This window comes from Bombyx mori, chromosome 4 (genome assembly GCF_030269925.1).
Source record: "Bombyx mori chromosome 4, ASM3026992v2".
In the NCBI taxonomy this organism is placed as follows: domain Eukaryota; kingdom Metazoa; phylum Arthropoda; class Insecta; order Lepidoptera; family Bombycidae; genus Bombyx; species Bombyx mori.
In genome coordinates this window covers 17,381,444-17,407,573 of record NC_085110.1, presented here as the reverse complement: position 1 = coordinate 17,407,573, position 26,130 = coordinate 17,381,444, and the positions used below count along the sequence as shown (strand labels likewise).

At 39.6% G+C, this 26,130-nt stretch overlaps 3 protein-coding genes across 8 annotated transcripts in view; 1 reads left to right on the top strand and 2 right to left on the bottom strand.

Annotated features, from left to right (window-relative positions):
• The window catches only part of LOC101737536 (uncharacterized), a 29,804-nt gene extending 29,079 nt beyond the window's left edge, over positions 1 to 725 (top strand). For all 4 annotated transcript variants that reach the window (XM_038021939.2, XM_062668392.1, XM_062668391.1 and 1 more), the window contains exon 6: positions 287 to 725. In XM_038021939.2, the coding sequence (XP_037877867.1) occupies positions 287 to 445 (159 nt within the window). In that variant the 3' untranslated portion in view covers positions 446 to 725. The remainder of the gene's footprint in view (positions 1 to 286) is intronic.
• On the bottom strand, positions 722 to 26,072 carry LOC110386606 (uncharacterized). Of its 3 annotated transcripts, none has more exons than XM_038021934.2 (11): positions 25,627 to 26,072; positions 24,449 to 24,581; positions 23,544 to 23,696; positions 22,763 to 22,838; positions 22,213 to 22,300; positions 21,445 to 21,505; positions 20,976 to 21,111; positions 2,702 to 2,770; positions 2,538 to 2,599; positions 2,433 to 2,448; positions 722 to 2,345 (listed from the first exon to the last, which is right to left on the bottom strand). In XM_038021934.2, exons 1-11 carry the CDS (start codon positions 25,810 to 25,812, stop codon positions 944 to 946), a joined length of 2,382 nt encoding a protein of 793 aa, XP_037877862.1. In that variant the 5' UTR covers positions 25,813 to 26,072; the 3' UTR covers positions 722 to 943. The 3 variants fall into 3 exon arrangements, with proteins under 3 accessions (XP_037877862.1, XP_037877863.1, XP_062524374.1); XM_038021935.2 differs by lacking the exons at positions 20,976 to 21,111; positions 21,445 to 21,505; positions 22,213 to 22,300; ... (2 more) ...; positions 24,449 to 24,581; positions 25,627 to 26,072 and adding exons at positions 3,354 to 3,489; positions 3,810 to 3,870; positions 4,275 to 4,362; ... (2 more) ...; positions 9,522 to 9,654; positions 11,727 to 12,333; XM_062668390.1 differs by lacking the exons at positions 20,976 to 21,111; positions 21,445 to 21,505; positions 22,213 to 22,300; ... (2 more) ...; positions 24,449 to 24,581; positions 25,627 to 26,072 and adding exons at positions 3,354 to 3,489; positions 3,810 to 3,870; positions 4,275 to 4,362; ... (1 more) ...; positions 9,522 to 9,654; positions 11,727 to 12,332.
• LOC101738324 (uncharacterized) lies at positions 12,267 to 19,338 on the bottom strand. The gene is made up of 11 exons (XM_038021938.2): positions 18,546 to 19,338; positions 18,324 to 18,459; positions 16,959 to 17,111; positions 15,823 to 15,898; positions 15,489 to 15,543; positions 15,056 to 15,128; positions 14,765 to 14,903; positions 13,868 to 13,921; positions 13,671 to 13,729; positions 13,580 to 13,595; positions 12,267 to 12,936 (listed from the first exon to the last, which is right to left on the bottom strand). Exons 1-11 carry the CDS (start codon positions 18,987 to 18,989, stop codon positions 12,435 to 12,437), a joined length of 1,707 nt encoding a protein of 568 aa, XP_037877866.1. The 5' UTR covers positions 18,990 to 19,338; the 3' UTR covers positions 12,267 to 12,434.
• Positions 26,073 to 26,130: the final 58 nt, after the last annotated feature.

Sequence of the window (26,130 nt, the reverse complement as noted above, 5' to 3'; positions counted from 1 at the left end):
CAAAGTTATCGGAAAGTATATTTATACTTAACATAAACCGAACTGTTCTATCCAGTTTTTTTTTTACATATAGACAACAACAATGTATGAGCAATTTCGTATTTTCTAATCTACTTTTTACTATGAATATTCAATATGAGAAAGTATTTAAGTTTATTCTTCCATTCCATTTTACTTTCACGCTAGCTTAGCTTTAATGTAAATCCTATCAAATACAAATTCGCAATAATAATGTCAGATAATAGTGTGTCAAGTGTGATGATAATTTCTGGTGTCCGTCTCGCAGGAAGAAGCCCCTCGTCGCCACCCTCAGCCCCAGCCTCAGCTGCAGCAGCTCCGCGCGTCTCCGAGGCCTCAACCTGCCCAGGTGTTCAGGTCGGCGGAGGAGGTGAACATTCCTCTGGGCCAGAGACGTCCCCAGCGTCCATACGACTTCGACTTTTAGATTCTCACAATACAATCAAATCTTTAGTGATATATGATATTGTTATTTTTTGTTTTATCGATTTGAAACGATAGCAACAATCGCTGTGTTCTCAACACTCTCTTTCAAAAGCTCCTTGTTGGTTGTAATTAATGGGAATTTGTAAATAATAAAAACCTTAATGTCTAAGTTATCTTATCTTATTTATGTACGATAATAAAAGATTTGTTAAGTTACAAATTAGTTTTAAGCTAGTCTTTTTGTATGATTTGGTTAAGATTAAATAAAATTTGAAACTATATAATTTCAGTTTTATTGTTTTGAATTAATGATGGATGGATGTGAGAAATTTCATAAAGAAAATTTGAAGTATCCTGACATAGATGTGACTGTGTCAAAAGGAACAATCTAAAGCATCATTAAACCACGAATATTATAGAAAATGGCTCATAACATTTTTGCAATACAAAAATACAACAGATACACAAATGATTTGTTTGAAGTTATGGAAATGCATAACTAGTAATAAAATCTGTAATGTTGATCGCAAATAGAATCTAGTTTATCTGTGTTGTTCCCCTCATCGTCGCTGTTTTCCGTCACCGCCGAGCTTACCATTGCATTATCGTTGGTCGTTTTAGAAACTTCCGAAGATAAATTTTTGAGGCTCATTGCTTCAAAATCGCTGGTCGTTTCATTATCTTTATCAATGACCTCATCTCCAAAACATCCCTTTGCGTTTTCATTTTGACTACTCCCCATTACACCAAGATCTTCCTTTCTGCGTTTACAGCACCGAACCCTTTGTTTTCCACTCCAAGAAATTAGGGATTTCCAACTAGACTTCGAAGTGTTTCTCTGAAGAATTGGATTTGATGTGTTCGAAGGATCTTTATTAACATTTTTTTCCACAGTGCTGTCTGTACACGGTGTGTGTCGGTGTCTACAACATTGTTTCGTACTTGAGTTACTCGAATGTTCGCTCATATCCTTAGATTCTTGACCCAAGACTTCATTTTTTTCTTGTGATTGTTTTGCATCATTAGTCGAAATTCGTTTGGCAACATCAAGATTTGAACTAAGTTTTTTATTCCAACATCTTAAACTCGCACTACTGGGAAGTTTTTCGGCACTGCGTTGACTGCTCTCTGAGGTACTATTCATCATATTATTTTGATCATTTTCAATGGATTCAGAATCCATTTCTTGTTTCGGTGTCGTTTCCATGTTACAATTATCAAAACTTGTATCTGTAGTTATTATAGGACTTGTACTTTCTTGAGTGTCCTTAGAGGATTTCACATCCAAATTTTGTTCAAAGACATTATCATAAGAATTCTCCACTTTACCATTCTTTTTTAAATCTTTATCAGAATCTTGCACGCTATCTTCTTTTTTTGCTGTAGTTGGGTCTTTGATATTATTTTCAGTTCTAAAGTCTTCTAATATCTCATTAATTTTATTTTGAGACTCTTCTATAATTGATGCCACTGATTGTTTTTGATTATTCGAATTTTGTGATTTTGTAACACAGCAGAGATTAGGTTTTGAATCCAAAGTGCTATCGTCTAACTTATTTTTATTACTACTCAAAGACTTAGTTAGGTTTATCTCATTGGATTCATATTTGTTTGTAGGAGCATATTGGAATGGAATTTGTGGATCTTGTGTGAGAATCTCGTTTTTAATATCATCATCAGTTGAAGAAAGATCATTGAGATCTGTGCGTTGTTCTGTATCATTTAAAAAGTTTTCAGGAGTAGATTCAGTTATATTATTATCAAAAACACCTTCATACAAACTCTCCTGTTTTAATCTTCTTATACATTCTTTTTCTCGTTGCTTCCTTCTTACATCCGCAAGAGATTCACAAATTATATCTGTTTCCATCTTTATATCAGCACAATCATATTGGCTCTCTCTGAAATGACATTGTAAATTACGTTTTTAAATCTAACAAATATAAATATTTTAACAGTTGCTCTAAGCTTAAAATTTATTAACTTACTTAGTCTGAAATATTTCTGTATAAGTGAAAGTAAACTTATATCATTATCTCAGTCTAGTAAAGTACATATTACATTAACTAAAAATCTTTTCAAATTCAAATTACCTGGTATTTGAAATATTGAGGTTACCATGTCCTTTTTGACTTTGGAAATGTGTTGCTTAATCCTTAAACAAAATTAGTATATTGTTAATCCAACCATAGTATTTCCAAAATATTACATTTTGTTCAACCATACCATATACATAACCTCCCATAGGTATACTTACTCAGTCACGTGGAATAGTTTATCAATCGTTTTTTTAACATTTAAATAGTTTCGAGATTCCTTTGGTACGCTAAAAAACACAGTATCGTTTTAAACTTATATAAAATAGCATAGTTTTGTCAACCTATGAAAAGATATTAGTCACTCTATTTTTCTGTACCTACATTTTTATTTACTTTTTTAATACATCAATGTATTTACTGATCTGTTTCTCGATCTTATGTTGTCAAGAATATGTTCTCACTTGGTTCAAGGGATGTACCGCTATTGTATTCGTAACTGTCAATTTGAGCCCAACAGAAATTCAACGCTTACATCCTCCCAAACGAGATCAGTTAATAGCCTCTATTTATCAACAATTTGTCATATATCTATTAGCTTTGGAATCGTTTCAAATGATTTCGTCGTCTTGTTTTCTATCGCACCACTCTCAACAGTTTGTTGTTTCTTGGGCAATATCCAAACGAGCTTTGACTGAAAATCTTCGAAAGCTAACGAAGGCTGGGCTGCTTCGCTGGTACTGCTATATAGTCTATAAGTGAAGGTGACAACTCACCAAAGGTGACCCGTTTTCTCGACTATCTACTAATGCAATACGAATGGTATTTTAATACTGTTTTAGTCTAGAACTACAAATAAAATAGTAAACGTACTCCTTATAGGATGAAACTTGTAACTCGACACCTTCTATGTCACACAGTATGCTTTCGTCTGGTGATCCGAACAATATATGAGAATAATCTCCTATAATAAAATCTCCATCGTAATTAGTTTCCGATTGGGTGGAAACTGAAATCAAATACGAAATATAAATATCCAAGCTATCTATTAGCACGATTACATGCTAAATACGTAATAGCACATCCACAGTGTGTTTCCAGAGATCATTTTTGCCACGTACCATCCAGCTATGGAATGAGCTCCCCTCCACGGTGTTTCTCGAGAGCTGTGACATGTCCTTCTTCAAACGAGGCTTGTGGAGAGTATTAAACGGTAAGCAGCGGCTTGGCTCTGCTCCTGGAAATGCTAACGTCCATGAGCGACGGTACCCACTTACCATCAGGTGGGCCGTATGCTCGTCTGCCTGATTGGACAATAAAAAAAAATACCTGAGCAATAGTATTGTTCACAAGTTCGATCAATCCATAAGTCTTTGGGAGCTACTTTATCCTGAAAGATATTGTATATATGAATATTGGGTACATAATATATTTGGTTTTACACCTTTGAAATTCAATACTAAAAAATAAATACCTTTTTAACTTATTTTAAGATACAAAACACATCGAATTATTATAAAGTTTAGGTAAAGCGGAAATTATTAAAACAATCACAACAATACATGTTGCCTTTTTAAATTATTAAATCTTGAAATATATGTGTGGATTCTACTTTAAGGAAATTAATTAATGACCAAACCAGTATTAAGATATTTTTAGCAAATTTTATGCAAATTACTAGAAAGAAATAGCAAAAAGCCACAACGAGAAGTGCTTAGTCTGGATGAAAATCAAGAATAAATAAATTTACAAACGTGGCCATAAAGTATGTGTGTTAAATCAATGAAAAAATACCTTTTCTTGCGTTACGTCTTCGCTAGTTTCATGGCCTTCGTCTGCGATAACCATGCTTTCCTTCATTTCTTGTATGACCGCTGTAAAACTATACAGGATATAAATTAATCGAGCCCATAAACGGGGCTACATCCTAATCTAAATGGAAACGTGTGAGTCCAGTATTCATAATTTTTTAAACCACTAGATCACATTACTTTTTACTTTACTTTTTTACTGGTGGTAGGACCTCTTGTGAGTCCGCGCGGGTAGGTACCACCGCCCTGCCTATTTCTGCCGTGAAGCAGTAATGCGTTTCGGTCTGAAGGGTGGGGCAGCCGTTGTAACTATACTGAGATCTTAGAACTTATATCTCAAGGTGGGTGGCGCATTTACGGTGTACATTTCTATGGGCTCCAGTAACCACTTAACACCAGGTGGGCTGTGAGCTCGTCCACCCATTTAAGCAATAAAAAAAATAAAAATAAAAACATTAAGGAAAAACGTCAAAGTACTAATTACACTTCAAATAAAGAAAGGATGATATCTAGGATCCACAGATTTACAATTGCAATTACGACGCTTACTTTTTTTCCTGAGTCCTGTTTGTGATGAAGAATTTCAAACATCCTGATAGACAAAACTCAGGGCCTCTTTCTATCACTGAAAATTTATTGTGAACATTAAAATTATGACAAATTTTGTACTTGCATAGCAATTGGTAAATAGAATGGGAATTGAGAAATTTTAAAGTATTCAATTATAGGTGTGGCAGGAAGGTCGCAGACCCTAGCCAATAGCGTAGGTAGATAGTATTTCGCAGGATCTTCGAGTAACGTTCGATCTTCGAGTACATTTTTAGTTTCGTAATGTGAAGTGTGATCACGAATGCTCATGGTTATCAATCTGATACCAATGGCATGTAATGCTGTCGTTAATATTACTGCCTATTTTATAATAACACAGCTTCTCCTGCATAAGGTAATTCTAGTTCCGGCTAATTAAACATGCTCCCACAACGAGTTTTAAGGTAAGAAATTAATTCGAGGAAGGATTAAAACATCTTAGATAAATTTTAAGATATCAACATAACAATTGCTGAAATTATAGGACGACAAAGTCACGAAATTACTGGTGGTAGGATCTCTTGTGAGTCTGGAGGGAAAGGTACCACCGCCCTGCCTATTTCTGTCGTGAAGCAGTAATGTGTTTCGGTTCGAAGGCAGCCCTTGTAACTGAGACCTTAGAACTCATATCTCAAGGTGAGTGGTGGTATTTACGTTGTATTCGTCTATGGGCTCCGGTAACCACTTAACACTAGGTGGACTGTGAGCACATCCACTCTCCTATGCAATAAAAAAAACGAACCATCTTATTTAAAACTGGTACCCGAGCATACAGTAACCAAAATTGAATCGCCATTTTTGAAACAAGAGGTCAGAGTCACTGAAATGTCTCCTTCTCTCTCGCAATAAGTAATGCTGCGCGGCAAATATTAGAAATATTAGAAGAATCTCTAGCCATCACAGTTATTAATAATTTTCACTGCTTGTATGTTGTTAAGCGCTTGATAATTAGAAAAAAAAAATTCCAGTATAACAGCTCACGTATTGCCCGTCCTTTTTCGCTCCTGTAAAATTCGGATTCTATTTTGACGACTTCGACAAGGTTCGGAGGGAGAACACCGGCCGGCTTCGAATATCTTTTGATACGAAGCGCGTGGAGCAAAACTCGCAGGCCCCACCAATCGTAACGAAGTACTTAGTGAAAAAAAACATAAGATGTCGTGGGACGCCAGGTAGGAACGAAGTTCCTTCGGCTAATGTAGAATCGACACAATTTGCAAAAAAAAAATCGTGCTCAAGTTTATGTAGGTTTTCTTGATTTTTCTCTTAAATTTTGCTGATTAGTTTTTATTTAAATATAGGAAAGTATTTAGGAAATTCAGTATTTTAGGAAATAATAAATTACGTAAAATAGAAAGAGAATGGATGAGAGAACGAAAAGAAAGAGGGAGAAAGAGAAAGGAATTATACACTACTCGCTTATGTATGCGACTGCACATGGAGGGTCTCTTGGAGACGCTGGATGAGGATCCGTGGGGGCGGCCCTATCATATGGTGCGCAATAAAATGCGCCCATGGGCCCCCCCGATCACGGAGCGTCTCCAGCCTCAGCAGCTGCGGGACATCGTCTCGGTGCTTTTCCCGCAGGAGCGGGAGGGATTTGTCGCTCCCGCTATGGACGCGCCGCCGGACTACGACGGCGAAGTCCCTGCTGAGGTGCCCCATATAACGGGGGCGGAGCTCCGTGTGGCCGTTCGCAAAATGTGCGCGAAGGACACTGCACCCGGCCCGGATGGCGTCCATGGCCGGGTTTGGGCCTTGGCTCTTGGTGCCCTAGGGGACCGACTCTTGAGACTTTACAACTCCTGCCTCGAGTCGGGACGGTTTCCTTCATCGTGGAGGACGGGCAGACTCGTGCTGTTGAGAAAGGAGGGGCGCCCGGCGGATACTGCCGCCGGGTACCGTCCCATCGTGTTGCTGGATGAGGTGGGCAAGCTGCTGGAACGCATTCTGGCAGCCCGCATCATCCAGCATCTGGTCGGGGTGGGATCCGATCTGTCGGCGGAGCAGTATGGCTTCCGAGAGGGCCGCTCAACGGTAGACGCGATCCTTCGCGTGCGGGCCCTCTCGGAGGAGGCCGTCTCCAGGGGTGGGGTGGCTTTGGCGGTGTCGCTCGATATCGCCAATGCGTTTAACACCCTGCCCTGGTCCGTGATAGGGGGGGCGCTGGAACGACATAGAGTGCCCCCCTACCTTCGCCGGCTGGTGGGTTCCTACTTAGAGGACAGATCGGTCACGTGTACCGGACATGGTGGGATCCTGCACCGGTTCCCGGTCGTGCGCGGTGTTCCACAGGGGTCGGTGCTCGGCCCCCTTTTGTGGAATATCGGGTATGACTGGGTGCTGAGAGGTGCCCTCCTCCCGGGCCTGAGCGTAATATGTTACGCGGACGACACGTTGGTCGTGGCCCGGGGGGGGAGTTTTGCTGAGTCTGCCCGTCTTGCTACGGCTGGGGTGGCGCATGTCGTCGGCAAAATTAGGAGATTGGGCCTCGACGTGGCGCTCAGTAAATCCGAGGCCATGTGGTTCCACAGGCCCCGGAGAGTGCCACCTGTCGATGCCCATATCGTGGTTGGAGGCGTCCGTATCGGGGTCGAGGTGCAGTTGAAGTACCTCGGCCTCATTCTGGACAGTCGTTGGACCTTCCGTGCTCACTTTCAGAACCTGGTCCCTCGTTTGTTGGGGGTGGCCGGCGCGCTAAGCCGGCTTCTGCCCAACGTCGGGGGGCCTGACCGGGTGACGCGCCGTCTCTATACGGGGGTGGTGCGATCAATGGCCCTATACGGGGCGCCCGTGTGGGGCCAGTCCCTGGCCGTGGGGGTGGCGAAGCTGCTGCAACGGCCGCAACGCACCATCGCGGTCAGGGTCATCCGTGGTTATCGCACCATCTCCTTTGAGGCGGCGTGTGTACTGGCTGGGACGCCGCCTTGGGTTCTGGAAGCGGAGGCGCTCGCCGCTGACTATAGGTGGCGGGCTGAACTTCGTGCCCGGGGCGTGGCGCGTCCCAGCCCCAGTGTGGTCAGAGCGCGGAGGGCCCAATCTCGGCGGTCCGTGCTGGAGTCATGGTCCAGACGGCTGGCCGATCCTTCGGCTGGTCGTAGGACCGTCGAGGCGATTCGCCCGGTCCTTGTGGATTGGGTGAATCGTGACAGAGGACGCCTCACTTTCCGGCTTACGCAGGTGCTCACTGGGCATGGTTGTTTCGGTGAGTTCCTGCACCGGATCACAGCCGAGCCGACGGCAGAGTGCCACCATTGTGGTTGCGACTTGGACACGGCAGAGCATACGCTCGTCGCCTGCCCCGCATGGGAGGGGTGGCGCCGTGTCCTCGTCGCAAAAATAGGAACCGACTTGTCGTTGCCGAGTGTTGTGGCATCGATGCTCGGCGACGACGAGTCGTGGAAGGCGATGCTCGACTTCTGCGAGTGCACCATCTCGCAGAAGGAGGCGGCGGGGCGCGTGAGAGACGCACAATCCCGCCGCCGTCGAGCGGGGGCCAGGGAGGCGGATCTCGCCCAAGCCCTGGCCCTCTAAGTGTTTCGGGTCCCCCTCACATGTCGGTCTGGGGACCGGCGAGGGGGGCCTAAGAAGACGACGTGCAAGCTGCTCTGCACGCGTTTTACGCAAGAGCATCCGGGTGATGGAAGGCCGGCTATCCTCGACCCACGCTGGTTCTGGCCCAGCGGGGTATTCCGTAGGGTAACCCACTCTAACCGGCGCCATCTAGGCGGGCTTCGGACAGTCTGCCGACCGAGAGGGCTGGTGGTCGTGGCGCCGACGACCGCCAGTCCGGCGTCCCGAGGGGGAGGGTGATGGGAGAGATGTGCTCCGCACTAAACGCTTCACTTTCCCCCCTTTGCCTTGTCATGAGTTCTGTCTCATGCGAGGTTTGGACGTTGGTTGTTGAGCGACAGGAGGTTTTAGTCAGTTCGACTCTGACATACCCCGCCCAGTATCCCCAGAAAAGGGCGGAAGTCCGGCGATTTCCTCCTGACCAAAAAAAAAAAAAAAAAATGTATGCGACTGTCGCGCCTGCGCACGTCTCATTTAACGGTTTTATTTCACGCACTTTTTTCCACGGATTTTTTCTTACGGTTTTACTATCACATTTTTTTCAGTTCGGTAGCGCAGCAAAATCCCTATCCCCTCCAAGCTTGCCGTAAGGAACTTCGTTCCAACAAAAGAAGAGTGAACTATCAATGTACTCAATCGAGAGATAAGGAGCACGAATGCCAGGGAAGTGTTACGCAAATTAGTATTATTTTTGCACATTTTCTTCATCCTCTTTGTTCCGTTCTTTTTCATTAGTACGCCATATCAGAGTAAGCACATGTTTTTTTTTACACTAAAAGAAAGTAATTTACAGAATTTATCTAACAATATAATAACAACAGGCTGTCTGTCACCTAGCAATATCTTCTGTACAACCGTAAGGTGAATAAAGCTGCAGTTTAGTTGCAGGGTATCAATTTAAAACACGTATATACGGGTCCACCTGGATAAAATACATGCTAAACTAAAATGACATCTCAACTCAATCGAAACTATGATAAAATTCTTTACAACAATTAATATTAATTAGTTGTTTGATTGTCGATGTCAGATATCTAGTGCGGTCGCTCAAATTAAAACATTATCTTACAAAACGGAAGCCTCTTCTTAGGTAATAACGTGTTTCCTTTGCAAGAACACCGGCAATCTCCTGTTGGACAGACACATTTCAGCGCCAAGGGTGCTGTCCAGCTGACTGTCTCCAGCGGCAACGGTAAATTAATCTAATGCAATGTTACTACGTTAACGAAGATTATAACTTAAACGTTTCTGGTTAGCGTAACCAATAAAAATAGAGACTTTAGGCAAATCTTCGTTGATAATTTAACACATACTCATTATTAGAGTTAGGACTCAGAACTAAATATTCCATCCTTCTTGGAGCCGTACCACCGCCGAACAGGGGGCCGGAGGAGGGCGTTCGTCTAGCTCGAGTGACCTAGCTTGGCGCTGTGCCACGGAGACCGGCGTCGCTGGACGTCGACGATTGCCTCGACGGCTGGGCGTCCTCGGAGTGGCGCCGAAAGTCTATTTGTAGTGTTGACTGCGAGAACCCATCTGATCTGTATGGGTTCTGACAGCGGGCGAAGATCTAACGTTGTGTTAGAAAGCGCAAGGGGAGTCGCTACCCACGGCTAAGCCGCTAAAAATAGCCTTACGGCCTGGCCACGGGGATCGGCGGTGCGAACAGCGAAGCGGTGGACGAGGCGACCATTCGCGCAGCACCGTTTGCAGGCCACGGGTACTCACGTTCGCCGCCGCGACTAGTAAGGAAGTCCGACAGCGAAATGTCTATATCGAAATTATCTCGATATTGCTTACAAATTAATAGTTTTTTGGTTCAGGACCTATTATTTGGAAAAGATTGTGAAGTACATGATTTGAATAAGAATCGGAGTATACCTAAAGATGGAGAATTCCACAAGAAGTACGAGAAATACTTTGGGTGGCTAGACTTCCAAATAGCTGGTCTAGCTAGTATTTCAGCTTTTTTTTTTTATTGCTTAGATGGGTGGACGAGCTCACAGCCCACCTTGTGTTAAGTGGTTACTGGAGCCCATAGACATCCACATCGTAAATGCGCCACCCACCTTGAGATATAAGTTCTAAGGTCTCAAGTGTAGTTATAATGGCTGCCTCACCCTTCAAACCGAAACGCATTACTACTTCACGGCAGAAATAGGCAGGGTGGTAGTACCCATCCGTGTGGACTCACAAGAGGTCCTACCACCAGTAATTACGCAAATTATAATTTTGAGGATTTCATTTTTATTACACGATGTTATTCCTTCACCGTGGAAATTCACCACGACGACTTTAAAAATATAAAATAAAAAATAAAAAAAAAATAAAAAAAATTCGGCGTTAATTTTTCGCGGCGAAAACAACTAAACTCATTTAATCACTGTACTATTTATTCGCCGCGACTACCGCTCGACTCCGTGGCTCGCGCCGTCCGTATTCATGCATTTGTTTTGTTCGCCCGCCGCATCGCGCGATTCGCTCGGTACATTTCGCCGGTCGCTTCGCCGGTCGCCGGTGCGCGTGGCTTGTTAGGTACATTTCTATGCGCTTATTTTAGTCGCTAGACGCTTCGCCGCTCGCACCGCGCGAATATTCGTATCGGCGAATGTCCCGTGGCCAGGCTGTTAGGTCCGCGGTCCGCCCCTATCATCTGCAGATCGTCAAAACCACATACCACGCGCGCCCCCAGGTCGCGTAAACCCCTTGAATAAGATTCGCAACTTGCTCAATATTTGTTTATAAATATCTATCTTTACATTCATACAACAAAGGATCATTAAAGAACAAGGGATTTATTTATCAATAATAATATTTTATTGCTTAGATGGGTGGACGAGCTCACGGCCCACCTGGTATTAAGTTAAGATTTACTATTGCCCGCTTAGAAGAAATTAATGCCTCTAGATCTACCTACATAGTTGCATGGCTACAGCTTTTTAGCTTTTAAGGCCACGAAAGCTTTATGAAATTTTTAGTCGTGTCATTTCGTAAACTAACCACCCTGCTTATTTCTGCCGTGAAGCATTAATGCGTTTCGGTTTGAAGGGTGGGGCAGCCGTTGTAACTATACTTGAGATCTTAGAACTTATATCTCAAGGTGGGTGGCGCATTTACGTTGTGGATGTCTATGGGCTCCAGTAACCACTTAACACCAGGTGGGCTGTGAGCTCGTCCACCCACCTAAGCAATAAATAAATAAATAAACTAAGAGACAAGCCGTTTCTTAAATGTATAGGTTGGATTAAAATTATAAGCAAAATATGTAACTTACATAAGGTGCGAAATGTTTCCTTTCACAAACTTTCCTGCGAGATAATTTCCTTAGCTTGTTAATAGCTTTGTGAAGTCTCTCTTCTAATTCTTCAGTTGTTTTGGAAGACTTCCCAAACTGTTTCTCGTGCTCCTTTTGAAACCACTCCCTTTCCGCTTCAACTTTTCTTTCCAACCAATCCGTCATTATGTTAATATGTTTTGAAATAAATTTCTCATAGCTGATTTCGATCACTCCCGTACTTTTCTAAAGTCCCCTTAATATGATTGTGATATTAAAGCTGTATTTGGATATTCATCGATCTATCTAATAATAAAAAGGATTGTAATCACCGCACTTAAATGATATCAGTAAATTTGTCGAATCTGACCTGTATACATAATGCGTATTTTATGTGTATTTTATAGGAAACTGACGGACTGTCATTTAGTTGTGTAAAAAGTTTCCCATCGAAGCTATGTTATTAATCATAACAAAATAATGAACAATTACAAATCGCTAATAAATGAAGTAGCGGGAATGCAGTTGAAACATCCGTGATACACAACACAAACATTCATTTAAATATTTAAATCTTCAATTTTACATGTGCTACATTTAAATTAAATAAAAATTTCTAGACACAGACTTGTATGATTCATTGTCACTAACTGAAATATTATTATCGTTTTGATCTTTTGGATCCAAATTGGTTTTATAAAATGTTTTCTAATTTTTACAAGGACTACAATCAATTTCATGATTAGACTGTTCATCCTTGAACGACACTTTGTATTTCAATTTGTCTGACGATTTTTTAACGGAGAATCTTCTAGATTTTATCTTTTCTGATTCAAAATCAGATGCTTCATGAGTATTTATAATATCATCATTAAGTAATTCTACAGATTCTTTGGAATTCGTCGTTGGAGATATGATTTTTATTTCATTATTAGTATCATTCGTTTTCCTTGACATATCCGGCTTAGGAATGCATCTTCTAGTTTCACTTTTAGAACTTTGTTTATCACAAGCGTCTGACAAATCTATATATTTTAAATACTTCCTGATTGAGCTTTTGGCTTTTTGTAGTTTCTGCCACGTTGTTACTTCAGGGTCTTCATTAGATTTTTTCTTGGTTTTTTCTATTCGTTGACCGGATCTTTTACGGCTACACGATGTATAGTCATGACAGCATTCGCTCCCTTCTAAGTCGACTTTAGACGTGTGCCTATTGAAAGTATAGATTGGATGGTCAAATACAAAATTGGCAAAGTAATTTTACGTTGCAATTTCGGATTTGGTGCCCACGTGAGATATTCTATCAAAATTAAATTATTTTATGTAAAATTATGCGATGTAATGAGACAACTTTAAACAATTTTACTGTAAAAAACGACCATTTCAATTTTTTTCTATTTCCGTTGTGTGTTGAGTGGTTAGTCGCCCATAGACTTCAGCAATGTCAGGGGCAGAGCCAAGCCGCTACCTACCGTATACTGTAATTGCTATAGACCAACTAAAACCCATTTTTACTTAGATGTTAATGCCCACAGATGCCCACAGACATAATCGTAGTCTCGGAAGCACAATTGAGTTCCAATGAATCAGGACACATCGTCTTTGCAGTAGGAATAGCCAAAACGATAGTACAAGCCCACAAAGGCTATGAAGTTACACACTAGTGATCGAAATAGAAGTAGGTAATAGATAGATAGTGCTTATAGACGCAGCGTAGCCATCATCTGGTGCCTAGCTTGCTATCGAATAAATAAAAACTATAGAATAAATAAGAAGTGGCTTTTCCTGCAATGAACTGCATTTTGTCAATACGCTGTCGACGAATGGAATTCAGTAGCGGTTTCAATACTTACTTTGCGCTGTATTTATCTGCAATAAAATGTAAAAATATTAATTAGATTGGACTTATTAATATTTCAATTACTTAATGGGAAATTGTTTTACCTATCATCACTGAGATTGACGAATACAATTCTTTCATTTTGTGAAGGTGTTGTTTCATTCTGAAAATTGATAAATGCTGCAGGCTTTATATAATGAGGAGAACAGGTTAATGTATTTTTCAAGATATCAAATTCGTCCTTTATTATTGTATGCAAATCAGTGAATATTCATATCGGAATAAACAACATATAACTTACTCATCGACATGGAAAACTCTGCTAAGACTAAAAGCACAAGGATCTGGAGGCTCTCTGAAATCAAAGTATTTTGTTTCAGTGTCGGGTGTAGTGGAACAAGCTAAATGTAATTAGTTCAGATTACATTGCGCATTCGTTTCTCCTGTGATTCGTATTTATTATCTAAGTCAGCTATGTGAAAAAGCGTGCTAGCTGTATATGGTAGTGAAGCACATTAGATAAATGAAAATTATTCTTAATTTTTATTTATTTGATATGCAGCACGCAATGCAGTCAAAAAGTCAGCTAGCATGGAGTGCGTCCGCAAGCTATTTTCCCTATACTTCTTGACAAATTAATATCGATTTATATCATAGCTAGCTGTACCCATCCGCTTCACTGGGCATTTAAATCACTTCGAGCATCCCACTCCGTAGTAGGCGCGCAAACACCTCCGCCGTTAGCCCCATCACTCTCTTTGGCCAGCCCATACCGTGGGCCTCGAAGGTCAAATATCTAGACGTCACCCTCGACAGAGGGATGACATTCCGTCCCCATATAAAAACAGTACGCGACCGCGCCGCGTTTATACTAGGACGACTCTATCCAATGCTTTGTAGTCGAAGCAAACTGTCCCTCCGCAATAAGGTAACTCTCTACAAAACTCGTATACGCCCCGTCAGGACGTATGCAAGCCTAGTGTTATTCAATCACGATTCTGCAGGATAGCCGTCGGAGCGCCATGGTTCCTGAGGAATGTGGATCTCCCCGATGACCTGGAGCTCGACTCATTTAGTAAGTATCTATTCAACATCAAGTCTGGATGAATATGGAATTTTAAAAAAATGGGGCAGAACGAAATTCGAAAATCAAGGATGTCAATTTCGTAATTTAATCTATAATCTGACAGTTTCGTACTCATTGTAAAATGATATCTGCAGTTTCTTCCCGTCCATGTCACTCATGAAGGTATTCTCTACTGACGCGTACAGGACGTGAGTGTAATCTCCCATTAATAATTCGTCGGATTCTCCATCGTTTTCAGTTTGCGTTGAAACTAAAATCAAAAATCAAAACACTTTTTTCGCGCGTTCTTTTGTTTAGTAGGGTAATCTGTGAACTAACGCAATAGACCTTATATCTCGGCAGTTACGGTTCAATGTCCTTATTTTGTTCATATCTAATTTAAACGAATATTAAAACACAAACCAGTACACGTGAACCCATCACAATATCCTTCGGTGTCCATCTCATCTGGTACGTCAAACTTCGTACCACCGCTCTGTAAAAATCGCTCTAGCATGAATTGAAAAATCTGTCAAGTTATTTATCAATTAAAGTTAATTTGGCAATTATTTATGCGGTTGTAGAAAACGAACTAAATTTTCATGGTCCACAATAAATGGAATGTAACATATACAAACTAGGTCATTTAGAGTCGAAATCATGTCCAAGACTCAAAAACACGGAGACTCATGATGCCCTACAAAACATTGTAAGTGCGCCGATAGGTAGGTTTTCGGTAGGCAGCGGCTTGGCTCTGTGCCTGGCATTGCTGAAGTCCATGGGCGACGGTAACCACTCACCATCAGGTGGACCGTATGCTCGTCTGTCAACAAGGGCAATAAAAAAAAATACTAGCCTCCTGAAGTCCTTCAACGTCGATCTCTTGAATTTTCGCGATTTCAGCAGCCAATCTGAATACGAATTAAGTTTAAGAAAATATGAAGTACTTACTCTCTATCGTGCTCACTTGGAGCGCCAGAGATAGAACCATACCGTATTATTTAAAGTATTATTATCTATGGAAAGTAATTTAAAAACGTAATTCACTCACACCAGAAACCTCTAGTTACATGTTTCATTTAACCATGTTTTAAATTATGCTGTATATTAATTTACATATATACCTACACAATATTTTTAAATTGTTAATATGTATTAAACATTGATATTTCTTAGAAAAAAGGACTTACAATGCATTCGCTTGCGAACTCGATACTAAGTATTGTAAACAACCGGACATGCAAAACTCTGGACCTTTCTCTGTTACTAAAAAAAACAATAGTTATACCGTATCAATGAGCATCAAATAATGAAAACTACGGAAACGGACAACTATTGTCCGTGACCACGAAAACTGTAATGAATTCGAAGCGTTAATTAACGCGATATATAATATAACCGTAAAAATACTTTTATCATATCCATTTTTCGCGGATCTTAGAAAACAGCCTTTAATTAATATGTATTATTAGTTTATTTCCCTCACCGCGAACAAAACAACATAGATAACATTTTTAAAAAGGACTTGTTTATGGATCCCTGGGTCTTGTCATAGCTAGGAATACCTATGTCACCAAGTCTCCACCACTTCATGGTAAAGTGAAAGAGACTATGCCACGGTAATTAGGTAGCTTCCTTTAATAGACTTTTGCATCATACATAATTTATTTACATCATTCTGCGTATTTTTGTGGCGACGCCGCGACGCAGTAATGGGTTACGGATTTTAAAGATTATACAAAGGAAGTATGACTGCAGCTGTGTCTCAAAATGGGTGACAGCAATCACGTTGTGATATCTGTGGGCCCCAGTAACATAAAAAATGGCGAGCCATGTGCTCATTGTATCCAGTTAGAATAGAATTAGACGTTAATCCGGCCGCCATTTTTTTTAAATTAGTATATAGAATAGAGAGGACGATATGCGAAGACCGTTCAGTATACGGCCTCAACGTGTGAGGTTACACGAGCTATGCCATAAACCGCTATGCGACTCATTTTTGCTGCTTGACTGAAAACTATCCTCGCCTTGGCCTCACTAGATTACTGATTTATTGAATGGATTTTTTATACATTTCTATTTTACATTTCCACTGAAGTTGCTTATTAAAATAGCTTAGAGAATAGAGTTTGTGCAGTATAATCGTTCCGATTTTGCGAAGGGACTGAATACCTCAATCTCAAATAGGCGGACTAGTCCAAGCCTAAAATTAAATTAAATAACAGCACAATTCGTAAATTGAATTTATATGTGCTCACGATAGGCAGCTTGACGAAAATTATTAAACAGAGGAAGACAACTTTTTAAATGGTATAGAAAAACTCACGTATTATACGTCCTTTAGGACTTTTGTAAAACGCAGATTCTTTATTGACCACAGCAACTAGTTTCGGAATTAGCGTACCAGCCGGTTTTGGATACTTCGCACAATGGAACAACCATAAAAACCGCTTAACACCGAACCAATACGGACACAGTCCTAAGGAAAACAGTATTTCAACATTTTCAATATTTTTTTCCTTTTCCTTACCTATTTCCTAGTAGCCTACGGGGCTATTCGAGATTTTCAATACTGTAGCTTTTAACTACGCGTTTCTTCTCGAATACCACTTAGAACTTGAATTTCTCTTAATACGAAACTCGAAAACGATTACTTTAAATAATAGTGTGGTCAATGAGATGCTCAACAAAATGCCCCACACATATGTATGGTTTTAAATAAACTGATGTGTCCATTAAACAAAATTTCATCAACTAGTTTACTCAGTGAGAGTAGGTATTGTCCAGTGTTACAAAAACTCAGACAAAATCGATAAATGCCATCAGTCAGCTTTCATACAGTCGACGCTATTGGCGTAATTTAAAATAATTGCAGTTCATGTCATTCTCATAGAAGTCATAAACTTAACATCAAATATTGGTGTATTTAAGTCTGTATTGAATTAGTAGAAGTATGACTTGCGGTGCAACAATTAACAGACAATATTCAGAAGGTAATAGAGACCAGTGTGCTTAGTGCGAGTTTTTTATCGTTCACGGTAGAGTAAAAGTTAGCTCATATTTGTATGGAATGGGATCGTTTGCCTACGTTTGCCGCTAAGGGCGCTGTTTCAACTGCAAACAAAAATGGCTTAACTTTTACGCTATCGAGAACGTTAAGAAACTCGCACTAAGCATACTGAAGTGATTCTGTTTATTTAAGAGTGATCTATCCAAATAATTCAAATTCTACTCAGCGCGCTTTCTACTCAGTCGTTGAGATCTTCAGGATGACTAGGCAGGCAGGGTGTTATGTTTAACTGCTAGTGTTGCCAGATGCAATGTTACAATATAAATTCTAAGGATTTATTCAGCAAACTATACAAATACATTAGACTTACCGGAAGATAATGAAAAGTCTTGAAGCCCACATTTTTTTTATTGCATAGATGTCAGAACGAGCTCACAGCTCACCTGGTGTTAAGTGGTTACCAGAGCCCATAGACATTTACAACGTAAATGCCGCCACCTTGAGATATGAGTTCTAAGGTCTCAGTATAGTTACAACGGCTGCCCCACCCTTCAAATCGAAACGCGTTACTGCTTCACGGCAGAAATAGGTAGGGTGGTGGTACCTACCCGCGCGGACTCACAAGAGGTCCTACCACCAGTATATGGAAGGACTATTGTGAACTATTTTTATTAAACTTACGTCTAGGTATTTTTTGAGCTGGCAACAAATAGTTTTTCCTACACGAGCATGTGCATATCGTTGCTGGACACGTGCAGGCTAGAGCTAGGGGAGTGTCATCCCAATTTACTTGCTCTAGCATTAGTTCGCGCTGGATCTAGTGCATACAATAAAATAAATTCCAAACATGAAACCTTTTAAATAGGCATAACAGATATGATGAAGTAAAAAAGTATATCTTACCGGTGGAGTATAAAACAGTCGATCAAAAGCAATGCACTTAGACTGCCATTTTAATCCATTAATAGCCTTCTCTAAGCGCTCCTCCGCATCGTGTTTCGGAGGTTCCCCAACTTGATTGGTGTATTCTCTCTTATACCAGTCATTAACTAAATTACTTTCTTGCTCCTTTTCAGTACTGTTATTGACGTTATAAACAATTACTTCATTTCTTACATATTTCGAATTTAGTCTTCGCGAAAATCGTCTCTTTTTATTCTTTGATAACAAGCTTACTAAAGATTGATATGAATCAGACATTCGTTTTGTTAGAGTTTTCCAGTATGGTAGTTGTCTACAGGATAATTCATTACTGGGGCCAAAGTCTTGGGATCCTAAAAAGCTTTCGTTAATCCATTCTAAAGATTCATCATGTCTAGGCGCCTCTGGAAAAATAACTGTGGCCATTTTATAATTTTAAACATACATATGATTTGGTAGTAACAAATGACCTCGTCAAAGATATTAAAAATACAAGGTTAGCACGTATATTTTCTGTGACCTATTAAATAACCAACAGCAAAACCTAAATTAGACATTTTAACCACTACCTATCTAAACCATAGTGTAAGACAAAATAATTCTGTCAAAAAAGATGCCTCCTAAAAATTACCAGGAAATACCATAAAATAAAATAATGGCGAATCCATGACTCCATTAATAGTCGTTATATTAATCATAAAGTTTTAGTTTAATGAAAAATGATGATTTTATTTGCCTATTTATACGCTGGTGACTAAGGGGCCATTCCAGCTACGCGAGGACGGGCAGGTGGGCTGAAGCGCCCAACCTGAGAGTGTTTTTTAACACTAGCCTTAGCAAGAGCAGTGCTTCGCAGAATCTACCACCGGGTTGGAGTCGCGACCCACTGAGAAGATCCAACGAGAAACTCAGCGGCTTGTGTCCGGTGCTTAAAGAACCTAAAAGCACCGTCAGTGGATCCGGGGAATCCAACAACCTGGATTGGATATAAACGATTATAATTATTTATAACATTAGTATACCTAATAAAGTTCTGAGACTCAATAGGATCACTCAGATCCGGCCTTAGAACACTAAGTAAAGAAAATAGAAATAAAGAGAATGGATATAAAGCGCAATAAAAAAGGAAGGTAAGTTTCAAGAATACAAAATTGCGTAAAAATTGACAACTATACAACGTAGGAAACCTTCCTAATCTTTGTCTAACGCGAATTAAAACAAATTAATTTTGACAAATGACAAATTCGGCAATAGCTCCTTTTTGTTTTGGTTTGGAAAAACTGTGGATAAACTGCAGCATAGATTATACACTTAATTTATTGAACTGCAGTGATTTCAAGTATAAAAGTTGAAGGCTATGTTTGTTTGTTTTGAAGAAGAAGTTGAAGGTGCTCTAATGAAAAATTGTGTTTTTGTTATAATTAAAAATAAAATATACTAAATTTTAACAAAAGATCGTGCTCAAATAAAAGAATTGTAGTTTTAGTACATAAAACATACATACAACATAAAACCATATCTAGCTCTGTGAAAAATTAGTTTGGATAACGTCGAGCTTCCAGATTCTCAATAGATTGTTCACGATGTTTTTTTACGAAGAAAACTCAACGTTGAATTCTACGGAATATAAACGATATCATGAGTCGTTCATGCAGAATAACCATGGTTCATCTTTACTTCATACATTTTTAAGTATATCCTTCACAGTTCAATGTGCACTTATAGTTTCTTTAATGAAGGTGAAAAATAATATATACGAATATGTAATTATAATTTTACCTTTAATATGTGCTCATACAATACTATCAAATTATATTTATGAATTAAATTTATTCACATTTCTACTATTAACCTACAAATTTAAAAATAAAATTAATTTGAACACAATTAGTAACAAGTTAAAACAAAAGAATATTTTAAATAATAATATAATTACTAGCATAACTTATGTCCGCGGGCTGACTTATTTAATAACAGTATTTTGTATATTAGCTGTTGATTTCAAATTCTTTCCTAGGCATTTAGCTAAAACTGAAAGATATGGTTATAGTTTAATGGATACTGGAGTAGGACTGTTTGTACTGATAAGTGGATTAGTCCATAAAGATTTACACAGTCACAATTTTGTTGCCATTCTAAGAAGCAATATAAAATTTGTTTCCATATTATGTATATTAGGAGTATTTAGATTTGTAAGTTTTTTGTTTCTTGGGCAATGTCCTTCTTCAAACGAGCTTTGACTGACAATCTTCGACAGCTAGGAAAGGCTGAGCTGCTTCGCTGGTACTGCTATAAGTATAGTCTATAAGTGAAGGTGACAGCTCACCGTTTTCTCGACTATCTACTAATGCAATACAAATGCTATTTTAATACTGTTTTAGTCTAGAACTACAAATAAAATAGTAAACGTACTCCTTATAGGATGAAACTTGTAACTCGACACCTTCTATGTCACACAGAATGCTTTCGTCTGGTGATCCGAACAATATATGAGAATAATCTCCTATAATAAAATCTCCATCGTAATTAGTTTCCGATTGGGTGGAAACTGAAATCAAACACGAAATATAATATTTAATTATCCAAGGTCAAAATCGATCTATGAATAGGATTACATGCTAAATACGTGCATCCGCAGTGCGATTCCAGAGATCATTTTTGCGACGTACCATCCAGCTTTTGAATGAGCTCCCCTCCACGGTGTTTCCTGAGCGTTATGACATGTCCATCTTCAGAGGCTTGTGGAGAGTATTAAACGGTAGGCAGCAGCTTGGCTCTGCTCCTGGAAATGCTAACGTCCATGAGCGACGGTAACCACTTACCATCAGGTGGGCAGTATGCTCGTCTGCCTGATCGGGCAATAAAAAAATAACAAAAATACCTGAGCAATAGTATTGTTCACAAGTTCGATCAAGCCATAAGTCTTTGGGAGCTACTTTATCCTGAAAGATAATTGTATACATTAATATTGGATACATATATTCGGCACACAGCTCTGTGTGCTTAGAGCGAGTTTTTTTACGTTCTCGATATCGTAAAGATTACCCCATTTTTATGCAGTTGGAACAGCGCCCCTAGCGGTAAACGTACGCAAACGTTCCAACTCCTTACAAATTTGAGAGTTAACTTTTACGTTATCGAGTACGTTAAGAAACTCGCATTGTTGAGTTAAGCTCGCCATTTTATAACTTTTCACAATTATTATATTGTATTAACTGTGTGTACAATAAAGAATAAAGCATACTGAACTGGTTGTCTGAGTCCTACTTTTGGTTTTATACCCTTCAATATTAAAAAATCAATACTTTTCCAACTTATTTTAATATACAAAACACACCAAATTTCATTATTATAAGGTTTAGGTAAAGTGGAAATAATTAAAGCAATCACATCATCTAGATACATGTTACCTTTTTAAATTATTAAATCTTAAAATATATCTGTGACGAATCCAGTAAGATATTTTTAGCTAATTTTATTTAAATTACTGGAAAGACTGTTAGAAATAGCAAAAAGCCACAACGTGAAGTGTTTAGTCTGGATCACATTCACGAAGCATACGGCTAGCCCGGCTTTCGGAGAAAACCAAGAATAAATGAATTTACAAACGTGGCCATAAGGTCTGTGTGTTAAATCAATGAAAAAATACCTTTTCTTGCGTTACGTCTTCGCTAGTTTCATGGCCCTCGTCTGCGATAACCATGCTTTCCTTCATTTCTTGTATGACCGCTGTAAAACTATACAGGATATAAATTAATCGAGCCTGTAATCGGGGTTCATTCCTAATCTAAATGGAAACGTGTGAGTCCAGTATTCATAATTTTCTAAACCACTAGGTCACATTACTGTTTACTTTACTTTTTTACTGGTAGGTAGGACCTCTTGTGAGTCCGCGCGGGTAGGTACCACCGCCCCGCCTATTTCTGCCGTGAAGCAGTAATGTGTTTCGGTCTGAAGGGTAGGGCAACCGTTGTAACTATACTGAGATCTTAGAACTTATATCTCAAGGTGGGTGGCGCATTTACGTTGTAGATGTCTATGGGCTCTAGTAACCACTTATTACCAGGTGGGCTGTGAGCTCGTCCACCCACCTAAGCAATAAAAAAAAAAAACATTAAGGAAAAACGTCAAAGTACTAATTACACTTCAAATTGAGAAAGGATGATATCTAGGATCCACAGAGCAATTACGACGCTTACTTTTTTTCCTGAGTCCTGTTTGTGATGAAGAATTTCAAACATCCTGATAGACAAAACTCAGGGCCTCTTTCTATCACTGAAAATTTATTGTGAACATTAAAATTATGACAACTTTTGTACTTGCATAGCAATTGATAAATAGAATGGAAATTGAGAAATTTTAAGTATTCAATTATAGTGTGGGAGGAAGGTCGCAGACCCTAGCCAATAGCGTAGGTAGATAGCATTTCGCAGGATCTTCGAGTAACGTTCGATCTTCGAGTACATTTTTAGTTTCGTAATGTGAAGTGTGATCACGAATGCTCATGGTTATCAATCTGATACCAATGGCATGTAATGCTGTCGCTGATATGACTGCCTATTTTATAATAACACGGCTTCTCCTTTACAAGTCAATTTTAGTTCTGGCAAATTAAGCAAGCTTTCACAACGAATATTAACGTAAGAAATGAATTCAAGGAAGGATTAAAATATCTAAATTATTTCGATAAATTTTAATATATCAACATAACAATTGCTGAATTTACAGGGCGACAAAGTCACAGACTATCTTCTTTGAAACTTTTACCAGAGCCCACAGTCGCCAAAATAAAACCGCCATTTTTGAAAGAAAAGGTCAAAGCTATTGAAATAAAGGTTAATCTGTCTCCATCTCTTTCGCAACACGTAATGCTTCGCGGCAAATATTAGAAGAATCTCTAGTCATCACGATAATTCATAATTTTCACTCCTCGTATGTTGTTAAACGCCTGATAATTAGAAAAAAAAATCGAGTACTCACGTATTGCCCGTCCTTTTTCGCTCCTGTAAAATTCGGATTCTATTTTGACGGCTTCGACAAGATTCGGCGGGAGAACACCGGCTGGCTTCGAATATCTTTTAATACGAAGCGCGTGGAGCAAAACTCGCAGGCCCCACCAATCGTAACGAAGTACTTAGTGAAAACAAAATAAGCCTGAATACTATCAATGTACTCAATCGAGAGATAAGGAACGGAACATGAATGCCAGGGAAATTTTACAGAAATTGCTTTAATATTTTTGTAAATTTTGTTCACCCTCTTTGTTCCGTTCTCTCTCATTTAGTACGCAAGTAATACTGGAACCGCCATGCGTTATGCGCTATTCGTTATATGGCTACGCCGTATTCGCCAAAATAATTTATCTAACAATACAATAACAAGAGGCGGTCAGGTAGCGATATCTTCTAAATATCCGTGAACAAAGTTGACAGTGAAGTCCTATACAGTGAATAAAGTTGTTTTTTTCCTGCCTAATCTGATAGCCTTGAGAGGCTATTTCAGCGTAACCTTAACTAGTAGGTAGAATCTACCACCGAATCAGAAACGCGACCCACTGAGAAGATCCGGCGAGAAACTCAGTGGGCTGTGTTTGTGGGTTAATTTACTCATCGAGCCCTTCGTCACAAGCGACGGGTTCGACGAGAACGATGACCGGGACAGTTGCAGTAAGTATGATTGCAAGGTTACAATTTAAAACACGTATACGAGTATACGGGTCCGCCTGGATAAGATACATACTAAACAAAATGACATCTCAACTCAAACGAGACTACGATAAAAATCTTTACAACAGTCAATACTAATTAGTTGTTTCATTGTCGATGTCAGATGTCTAGTGCGGTCGCTCGTTTAGAATCTAATTTCAAATTAAAACATTATCTTACAAAACGGTAGTCTCTTCTTAGGTAATAACGTGTTTCCTTTGCAAGAACACCGACAATCTCCTGTTGGACATACACATTTCAACGCCAAGGGTGCTGTCCAGCTGACTGGCTCCAGCGGCAACGGTAAATTAATCTAACGCAATGTTATTACGTTAACGAAGATTATAACTTAAACGTTTCTGGTTAGCATAACCAATAACAACAGAGACTTTAGGCAAATCTTCGTTGATAATTTAACACATACTCATTATTAGAGTTAGGACTCAGAACTAAATATTCCATCCTTCTCGGAGCCGTACCACCGCCGAACAGGGGGCCGGAGGAGGGCGTTCGCCTAACTCGAGTGGCTTAACTTGGCGCTATACCGCGGACGGAGACCGGCGTCGCTGGACGTCGACGATGGCCTCGACGGCTGGGCGTCCTCGGAGTGGCGCCGAAAGTCTATTTGTAGTGTTGACTGCGAGAACCCATCTGATCTGTATGGGTTCTGACAGCGGGCGAAGATCTAACGTTCTGTTAGAAAGTGCAAGGGGTTCGCTACCCATCGGTAAGCCGCTAAAAATAGCCTTGGGTCCGCCCCTAACATCTGCAGATCGTCAAAACCACATACCACGCGCGCCTCCAGGTCGCGTAAACCCCTTGAATAAGATTCGCAACTTGCTCAATATTTGTTTATAAATATCTATCTTTACATTCATACAACAAAGGATCATTAAAGAACAAGGGATTTATTTATCAATAATAATATTTTATTGCTTAGATGGGTGGACGAGCTCACGGCCCACCTGGTATTAAGTTAAGATTTACTATTGCCCGCTTAGAAGAAATTAATACCTCTAGATCTACCTACATAGTTGCACGGCTACACCGTTTTAGCTTTTAAGGCCACAAAAGCTTTATAAAATATTTAGTCGTGTCATTTCGTAAACTAACCACCCTGCTTATTTCTGCCGTGAAGCATTAATGCGTTTCGGTTTGAAGGGTGGGGCAGCCGTTATAAATATACTTGAGACCTTAGAACTTATATCTCTTGGTGGGTGGCGCATTTACGTTGTCGATGTCTATGGCACCTAAGCAATAAATAAATAAATAAACTAAGAGACAATGTTCGTTACGTACGACAACGTTTCTTAAATGTATAGGTTGGATTAAAATTATAAGCAGAATATGTAACTTACATAAGGTGCGAAATGTTTCCTTTCACAAACTTTCCTGCGAGATAATTTCCTTAGCTTGTTAATAGCTTTGTGAAGTCTCTCTTCTAATTCTTCAGTTGTTTTGGAAGACTTCCCAAACTGTTTCTCGTGCTCCTTTTGAAACCACTCCCTTTCAGCTTCAACTTTTCTTTCCAACCAATCCGTCATTATGTTACTATGTTTTGAAATAAATTTTACATAGCTGATTTCGATCACTCCTGTAATTTTCTAAAGTCCCCAAATATGATTGTGATATTAAAGCCTGTATTTGGATATTCATCGATCTATCTAATAATAAAAAGGATTGTAATCACCGCACTAAAATGATATCAGTAAATTTGTCGAATCTGACCTGTATACATAATGCGTATTTTATGTGTATTTTATAGGAAACTGACGGACTGTCATTTAGTTGTGTAAAAAGTTTCCCGTTGAAGCTATGTTATTAATATCATAACAAAATAATGAGCAATTACAAATCGCTAA

Bases quoted from the DNA above. Each gene is read 5' to 3' on its own strand.
- LOC101738324 (XM_038021938.2), bottom strand. From the start codon at position 18,989: ATGGCCACAGTTATTTTTCCAGAGGCGCCTAGACATGATGAATCTTTA. The intron at 17,112-18,323 runs GTAAGTTTAATA...TGTTTTCCTTAG, and splicing joins AGCTCAAAAAATACCTAGAC to GACTGTGTCCGTATTGGTTC. The intron at 15,899-16,958 runs GTGAGTTTTTCT...TGTTTTTTTTAG, and splicing joins TCCTAAAGGACGTATAATAC to TAACAGAGAAAGGTCCAGAG.
- LOC110386606 (XM_038021934.2), bottom strand. From the start codon at position 25,812: ATGACGGATTGGTTGGAAAGAAAAGTTGAAGCTGAAAGGGAGTGGTTT. The intron at 22,301-22,762 runs GTAAGCGTCGTA...TATCCTGTATAG, and splicing joins AACAGGACTCAGGAAAAAAA to TTTTACAGCGGTCATACAAG. The intron at 2,771-20,975 runs GTACGTTTACTA...TGTGTTTTTTAG, and splicing joins CAAGTTTCATCCTATAAGGA to CGTACCAAAGGAATCTCGAA.